General features: G+C 36.6%; 1 protein-coding gene and 2 long non-coding RNA genes across 22 annotated transcripts in view; 2 read left to right on the top strand and 1 right to left on the bottom strand.

Annotated features, from left to right (window-relative positions):
• ptprk (protein tyrosine phosphatase receptor type K) overlaps positions 1-8545 on the bottom strand; it is a 133030-nt gene that overhangs the window by 10007 nt on the left and 114478 nt on the right. For 4 of the 20 annotated variants that reach the window (XM_024290641.2, XM_024290648.2, XM_024290647.2 and 1 more), the window contains 10 exons: positions 5503-5514; positions 5187-5374; positions 4883-4982; positions 4255-4400; positions 3067-3084; positions 2385-2421; positions 2203-2300; positions 1954-2070; positions 1695-1849; positions 1468-1603 (listed from right to left, as the gene is read on the bottom strand). In XM_024290641.2, coding sequence (XP_024146409.1) covers positions 1468-1603; positions 1695-1849; positions 1954-2070; positions 2203-2300; positions 2385-2421; positions 3067-3084; positions 4255-4400; positions 4883-4982; positions 5187-5374; positions 5503-5514 — 1007 coding nt within the window. The remainder of the gene's footprint in view (positions 1-1467; positions 1604-1694; positions 1850-1953; positions 2071-2202; positions 2301-2384; positions 2422-3066; positions 3085-4254; positions 4401-4882; positions 4983-5186; positions 5375-5502; positions 5515-8545) is intronic. The other 16 variants (XM_024290651.2, XM_024290652.2, XM_024290644.2 and 13 more) reach the window with 10 other exon arrangements.
• Positions 2221-3170, top strand: LOC118598145. Its single transcript, XR_004947248.1, has 2 exons — positions 2221-2319; positions 2899-3170. It is a non-coding gene; the product is annotated as an uncharacterized LOC118598145 (long non-coding RNA).
• The window catches only part of LOC118598147, a 4988-nt gene continuing 4241 nt past the window's right edge, over positions 7799-8545 (top strand). Inside the window, exon 1 of the long non-coding RNA XR_004947250.1 lies at positions 7799-8179. This is a non-coding gene — a long non-coding RNA (uncharacterized LOC118598147). The remainder of the gene's footprint in view (positions 8180-8545) is intronic.

Raw genomic sequence — 8545 nt, 5'->3', positions numbered from 1 at the left:
TCTTAAAGACCCACTGAAATAAAAAGAATTGGGTTTTAAGTGTTTTAAAGGGTAACCAAACAGTAAATCAACTTTTTCTAAGTTGACCTCTGTAAATGAGACTTTAAAAGTGCTCTCATTTTTGACAATTTAAAATAAACTTCCTGAAATTAATGTGCTGTCCCCTACAGGTTGAAACGAAGTATTACAGTTGAATTTTGTGATTGGTCAATTGGAGTATTTCATTATTCAAATTGCTGCAAATCAAAAACAAATGAAAAAAAATGCAGTTTGAAAAAAAGATTATTATAAGAGATGGTTTCTATATTTTTTTTGTTTGAAGCTAAAATAAGAATTGAACAAACTAACAAAATTAGCTTAAACTGTCTTTTGTTTTCCACAAATTGGGTTGAATCTTAAAGACCCATTCCGATAAAACAAAAAAAAGTGTTTTAAGCGTTTATTAAGGGTAACCAAACAGTAAATCAACTTTTTTTGGATGTTGACCTCTATAAATGGGGCTATAAAAGTGCTGTCTGTTGATTTAAAATAAACTTTCTAAAATTGTTTATGTGCTGTCCCCTACAGGTTGAAACGAGGTATTACAGTTGAATTTTGAGATAATTTCAGTTAAAAAAAAAAGGAATTTAAGCTTAAAATTGCGCTCCGGAGTAATTCTTTATTAAAATTGCTGCAAATCAGGAGAAAATAAAAAATCAATTTTAAAAAGAGCTTATTTGTGAGGGAAAAAATGCGTTTGATGGGGAACGAGCTCCTTGCTCCGCCCATTGTGATATATTCACTCTGTAATAAGCTGTATCTATAGAAGCGTTTGTAACTCATAATTCAAAATCAAAGTCTATATTGGAAATGGTCTTTAATTTTTACAATGTAACTGGATTACTTGTCTCTTAAATGAAATGAAAAAGCAATTCTCAGATTTTGTTTTCTTTTTCTTCTTTAACACCGCTCATTCTGTATATTTTTCACTTCATCTGAGAGACAAGTAATGCAGTTACAATGTGAAAATGAAAAAGCATTTCTGTTTATGCATTTTAATTTTTAAATGTAATATTTGAAATTGAATTTTGGTACACATTCACAAAAAAATAAAAAAGAATTTCTAATATTGACTTTTATTTTGAATTATGAGTCACAGACGCTTCCATAGAAGGCTAGCCGGAGAGTGTAACAAGATGGGTGATGGGAAGTGGGGCTGCCCAGCCCACAACTCTAAGGCGAATTTCTAATCCGTCAGAAACTGTATCCTTTATTTCAGCTAAAAATATAAAATCATAATTAAAAGACCACTTTTAAAATGGATAAAACGATTATCGGAGTGGGTCTTAAAGCATTAAATAAATAATAGTAGATGACCATATGGCTTGGTCGCCTCAGCCTGCAGCATCCTGATCACCAGAAACTTGAGAGTCGACTCTAGTCTGGTCTAACGTGGAGATGCAGATGAAGGATGGGTAATGCAGTCACCTCAGTCTGTACCATGTTGATCCTCCTGGAGCGAAGAGCTTTCACGCAGTTGTAGATGTCCACCACGCCTTCTCTCTCAGCCATGTCCAGCATGATGTCGATGACGATGAAGCAGCCCGTGCGACCTGCCCCGGCACTGAGGAGGGGAATAGATTTGAGTGATTCTGTTTTCAAATATATTCATAGTTTTCTTTGCTGTTTGCAACAACTAAAATGTTTGTTCGTACCTGCAGTGGACCACAATCGGTCCAGCAGTCGGTGGATTGGACATTTTTACTCTGCGGATGAAGGAAAGTAGTCCGGTGGCGTGATACGGAACTCCGTGATCAGGCCAGCCTGTGAAGTGGAACTGTTTGACCTCCCGAACCTCATTGAAGCCACGCTGAATAAAACAAACAAAGTAAAAGATGTTGACATTTGTATCTAATTTGAGAATATTAGAAATGAACAAAAATATCAACCTTTTGAAAGGTAAAAATCACTCACCCGCTCCAGAGTAAACGTCCGAACCACGTATTCAGCCAGAGGTTCCACCTCCACAAAAGTCACCTTGAAGTCTCCGTACAGTTCAGCATCATCGGGCCAATACTTGTAGCACTTCACCTGGAATGAAAAGACAGACTCTCATTAAGACACGGCGATTCTTCTTCATAAAAGACAAGAGACTCCAGCTTAAAATGATTAAATGTCACTAGTGAAAAATTCAAAGTAAAATCAAGTTCGTTTCCAACTCACCCTCCCAACTTCCACCAGATTGGTTACCATGACGATGCAAGCTGACTGCTCCTGCCAAACCATCCTCCAGAAGTCGTAGACGGTCTCGTGGACTGGACCTGAACTCAAACACGAGAGGTTCTGAAACTGTCTGCAGGTTTTTTTGCATGTTAGCCGTAAACACAAGAGTTGCTTCATCTTACCCTGAGTAGCAATGTAGTGACTTGGTCTCTGGTAACCCTGGTAACACGGAAAAATGAAGGAGAGTTCAGAAGAAGGTTTCTTTTAAACTTGTAAAATCACTAAAATATTTATAAAAAATGAATGACAAAATCTAACTTTCTGTTTAACTCTTAAAATAAACGTTTTTTGGCAGCATAAGCTTTCGTTAATGGACATACTAATGCACTTTTTATTAATTTATCAAAGATTTCTTAAGATATTTTTTCTTTTTTGATGTCCTTTTTTAAAATAAAAGTACATTTGTTGCATGAATGTTGTATGCAAATGTAATATAAAACTACTTGTTTCAATTTTTAGAAATATAGAACTTTTGCGATTGCTACACAATTTGATACAATTTTTTTTTCCTTTTTTTACACAGACTAGACAGATTAAGAACTCTATTTGTATTTTTAACAGTCAACAACTTGAAATCAGCTGTTTTAGTCATTTTTTTCTTTAAAAAAGCATAATTGGATTGTTTTTCTCTATTAGGAACAAAAAAATGTATTAAAAAACTGCTGATGATGAAGATGAGGAGAGCCCCGTTCATGCAGCAGACGCCCCAACGACTGAATGGTTTGCATCAACACTTTGTGTGTGAGGACGGACACGCGGACGGACGTGAAGGGCGAGAATGGTGGATTCTACGGTGATACTTACATCCCTGTACAGCCAAATCTACAGCGCAAGTCACAGGCAGAAAGAACCAGCGGAAGGAGGAAAGAAAGCACAACAATGTCAGTGAGGGTCAATCAGGAAAAAAAGAAAAAAAAGCTGCGTAGACAAATAATGGGAGATGAAAAACATGCAGAAAAAAAAGGCATGAAAGGACTAAACAGAAAGGAGACCAGCAGCTGGTTCCAGTTTTTGGTGTCCGTTCTGTTTCTTTGTGAGTGGAGGCATGAAGACGATGACGGCGAATGAGAATACAGAATGAGTAAAGATCAAAAACATTATAAAAGCAGAGTGAGTCCCTGACAAGCAGGTGATTGGAAGCAAAAGACAAGGTGAAAATATCGCATTTTTCCGAATATAAGTCGCGTTTTTTTGGTAGATTAGCTGAGGATGTAACTTTTATGCAGTTTTTAAAGAATAAATATATAGAAACAACCACTAGAGGGCACCAAGGATGAAGAATTCATCAAATGTAGTTATTTGAAGTGATAGAATTGTGTTAACATGCACAAATGAATTTCTAGAGTTGGAATTTCTTCTTAGTTGATTTATTAGCATGTTTTTATGCTGTAGTTTTCTGAATAATTGTTCATATATTATAATATACTAGCATCAATGTGCATAAATTCATTTTTGATTTGCCTTTGAAGGTGAAATGTCCGTTTTTGTTCACATATTTTAATAAAAATAAATACATTTCTCCCAAAAATGCAACTTAAATTAGATTTTTTTCTTCGGCTGCTGCGGCGACTTATACTCTGATAAATACAATAAAAGATAAAATAAATGGATGATGTGAAGAGATGAGCTCTGAATGGATGAATCGATGATGTGAAATGCACTGAACAACTGGAGATTTGATCAATAAATCTGCTAAAATAAACAAAAAGAGTCTAATATTTACAAATCAGTATAAATTATAATTATTTTTGGTATGAAAGATTACATATTTACTTTATTATGAAGACAAACTCACTTTTTACTGTTTGAACTCATCACAAAGCTGCAATGATGGCAGCAACCGTGCATTCTGGGAAATGCGGTTCAAAGAGATAACTAAATGAAGGTGGACACACGAGACGTCGGTGCGATGTGTTGGTGGAGTGGCTGGATGGATGAAACATTCGAATGGATGACTAGTAGACGCAATAAAGGTAGAGAGGCCTGACATACGAGCGAGGGGGTGTGGTTTCGCTGGTTTCGTTGGGAGCCAATAGTAGCATTCGATGCGTTTCCACTTACATCGATGTAGTTAGCATTGATGTAGTCGGAGGAAGGGTCGTCTTCTGTGGGCTGCAGAATAACCCTTGAATGATCATCTAAAGATAGAAAAAAAACATATTTAGAAAAAACAAACAATTTAAAATATAAATACTGAATGTAAAAATGGGATTATTGGATATGCTGTTAAGGAAGAGTAAGTTATTTCGGTTTTAACTGGTTAAAGTCCCACTCTGATAATCTTTTAATATATTTCAAGTGTTTCTAGTGTCATTTTAATTATAATTATGCAATTTTTAGCATTTTTTTTCTTTTTAATTGTCATTTTCTGGGAGATAGCTTCTGCAGAGCAGCAATAATTCATTAGAAACTTTGTGTGTGCTCCTGATTCATAAAGATTTGATGGAAAAAATACTAAGAAATGCAATAATAACATTAATTTTCTTTATAATATGTCCTCTATCATGAGAAAAATTCCATAATAATCCCAAAAAACACAATTTTCATCAGAGTGGGTCTTTAAACTCATGCGGGTTTAAGATCAAAACCGTATAAAAATAAAGCTTGCTTTCTTGCTTACATGCTATTATGTTGCCGTAGCGGTTTTTGGTTCGGTTCTGCTCTTTTTTCGCCACATCCCAGGATGCTGACTGGCCCTCGAAGAAGCTCTGCATCACCAGCAACAGGGAAAAATCACAAGAAAAGTAAAACCACATGAAATAGATTACGTCAGCTGAACTAAATATCTGACAAATTTAAAGGCAAAAACTACAATAAAAGAGGTTCTCTGACCATTTAGTCATTCAACTGTAATAGTTATTTACATCAGCTAATATTAAACGTAGCACTTTGTCTGACCGAATAAGCAAAATCTAAAATCTCACTTCATATTCCTCCTTAAAGCCGTAGCTGTCGGACGTTTTCATGAGGTTGATGTGCTGCAGCAGGTCGGCCACTCGGATGGCGGGGTGCAGCTGTCCGGTCTGATAAGGAGACTCCGTTCCCTCGCAGTGATAGCGAGGAACATCCAGAAGTCGGCTGTTCTCTGCCGCCGAGCCGCTGTGGTTCTCATCTGCAAGACAAACCGACAACACCGAGATTAGCTGCTAATTATCAGACGTTCGTTTGAAAAAAAATCAAATTTATGAGCACAGAACAGTCAATTCTGACAAAATCTCATTTTTCTACGTTTGTGCTCACCTGTGATCGGAACTACATGTTAATGCAGCGTAAAGAGAAACAGAAGCACAGTTTGGTGAAACTTCAGTTAGTTGAAAACGCAGAACACACAATATTTCAGGGAGAACACAGAATGAGGAAATGATGGGATGGTTGTAAATATAAAACTTCACTACTTCATTTTTGCCATTTTTTTTTAGTTTAATTCTGCCTGTTTTTATTTATTCATTTATTAATTTTACAGTGCACTGTGTTCTCCGTCCTGATTGGCTGTTGACCTTGTCAATCAAGCAAATGTGTTCAGTTTAACACAAATCCTTGCTTGCAAGCAGATCTTTGTTTTCATTCTATAATACTGGACTTATTTTTAAATAAAGGTTTGAAATTTGAAGCTACGCACACACCGCCCTCGTCAGCACGTGTTCAAGAGGCTACTTTAGATGAAAAATTAGAGTAAATTTGAGTAAATGTGAAAAAAACAAAAAAAAACTCTCACCTTCTTGTGTAGCAACACACATTTTTAAGACTACTTTGACCATTTAGTAGAGGAAACTCGATTTGGCGATATATTCCGATATTTCAATCGGCAATTGTATCAATCTAAAATTCTGAAAAGATGATAATTAACTAATTATATATAAGCAAACATAGCTTTTTTTTTTTGTTCCACTTAAACTCCCAACCACTAGGTGGCAGCAGGCTGAGCCTTTTTGAGCAGCTCTACATCACGACCAAAACAACACCAACTATTTAAAAGTACTGGAGAAGCTACATTTAGCAATGTTGAAAATTAAAATCTCATTATTTCCTCAATTATACATTTAGAACCATATTGGTTAAGGCAGATTCACTCTTTGTTTTTTGTATTTTTCTTATTCTAAAAAAAATATTCTGTTCTGGAAATGTTGACTGTTCCCTTTAAAAACAAATATTTCTTAAATTACAGAAAGAAAAAGACACTTGCATATGAGAAACAGTTGCTGATCACATTGTGATCATTAAATAAAACAAATTTTACCATTATATTACCATGAAAGGCGTATTAATATTCAAATAAATTTATCGCGATACATATCGTATCACAAGACTTAGGGACACAATTAGGGACTCAGATGTGGTAGTGACGTATGGATGGCGTCCCTTTTAACTCATGAAAGTGACCATCTCTAATTGCTTGCCGCCTGCCCTGACCCTCGCATGGACTCTAACAACTCTAGTCTCTTCTTGGATGACATGATTGACTGTCTGATCCACATTTAGCTTTGTGGACTTTCAGCTGTGCTTCATTCCTGTCTGACTTAATGAACTTGGTGCACATGGAACCAGCTGTCTGCCCGTTTGGACAACGTTGTTGACTTTAAATTAAGTAGTTGTAAAAATAAGGTAAGGACCAGATGTGTGTAGATCTGTGTCCTATTCCAACCATCTTTTGATCTATATTGTGAAAGTGTTCCCAATGGTCTTTTAATTAATTGATTATTCCACTTTTTCTGAGACAGATTGTTGGTACGGAGCACCCCTCCCCCCCTCTCCATTGCTATGACAGCTATCTGTTTTGCTAGCTTATGCCCTTTCACACCCCCAACGAACATTACCGGGGCAACAAAAATGGCAATGAATATTGTAGATCCTCGCCTGTCCATGTGCGCCATTGTGCGACCTCGAAAAGTGCATTCTCTGAAATCAACTTTTAGAAAAAAATTATCCAGTCGCGGTAAAATTGTAACTTTTTTCTTTAAAACCTCCATTTCCACTGCACGGCATCTAATAATAAAACTCCCGATTTCAAATGTCAAATATCCTGAAAAACTTCCATTTAGGTCACGGCACGGTGGTATTTCGGTATATGTGACGTAGTATTACCTATAATACAGAACAGTGCCATCTAGTGGCAATGTTTTTAATACCAATCAGAAATTGCAGACCTTTTTGATGCTTTTCAGGTTTAAAAATGATTATTTACCATGATGCCTGAGCAATACGTTTTTAATTAGAGAGGTAGGAGATGCAGCAGGAGCTTTGGTTAGTTTCTCTTGTCACCTCCCTTTATTGACACCTCATCAACACTGTTCCAGCGAGCTCCTCCTGCTCTGAGGACATGTTAGCTCATTACTGACTGTTAAAGGTTTGTTAGAGCTGGTCCGGCTAATTAACAGTAAACTTGACCCGACAGTGCCTCTTAATTTGCTGCCTCTTCCTCCGCTATGAAATGATTGGCTGAGACAGTTTGTAACTGCAGCCTTCAGTTTGCATTAACTGTTAATGAACCCGGTTTGGTGGTGTTGTCGGGCCCTGAGGGGAACTTGGAACTCAGAGAAGGAAGTTCATGAAAAATTCCTGCTGTCGGGATAACAAAAAGTTAGTTTATATCTGGTTAATAGCCGTGCGGACTGAAGGGGGAACTTTCTCCCACTGACACACAGCTGAAATGCTGTGTTGCCACAGATTTAATCTCCAGTCATTATGGGATGTCAGTGTGACAAATGTTCCCCCACATTTAAGCCTCAATATTCTGTCATTTTTGGGGACGAATGACTTGAAACAAATCAAAAACTGTGGGAATAATGAAATTTCCAGTGGAGACGGGATTGTAATCACTGTGAATATCAATAACATCCATCGGGGGAAGTAGATGCCGAGGCTGGGAGTAAGGATGACAGATGAAGAGCTCGTCGTTTTTATTACCAGACGGAGGAAGGTGAGAAACACAAAAGACGGTAACTCCACAGTTCTGTCATCCTGACAAGGTTTCACATGTAGTTTCTGATTTGAGGCTTTACAGCAAGTGTCAAAGTCAAGGCCCGGGGGCCGGATCCGGCCCTCAGGATCATTTTATTTTATTGTTTTTAATGGCCCAATGTTATCTTGCGCTCATTTCTCACTTGTATAATTTTGACAAAATATATTTTTTATGGAGAGTAAAATACTAAAAGTTGTTTAAGGTTTAAGTTGATTTATTCTGGAATAATATTCCTGCCTTTTTATTATTCATATTTACGTTAAAAAGTTATAGTTTTAAAGTTTTAAAAATCAAAATTCTACAAGTTTTTTGGACTATTTTGAT

Source organism: Oryzias melastigma, linkage group LG24, assembly GCF_002922805.2.
Source record: "Oryzias melastigma strain HK-1 linkage group LG24, ASM292280v2, whole genome shotgun sequence".
Lineage (NCBI taxonomy): Eukaryota > Metazoa > Chordata > Actinopteri > Beloniformes > Adrianichthyidae > Oryzias > Oryzias melastigma.
The sequence above is the reverse complement of the archived record's forward strand: the minus strand, read 5'-3'. Positions and strand labels throughout refer to the sequence as shown.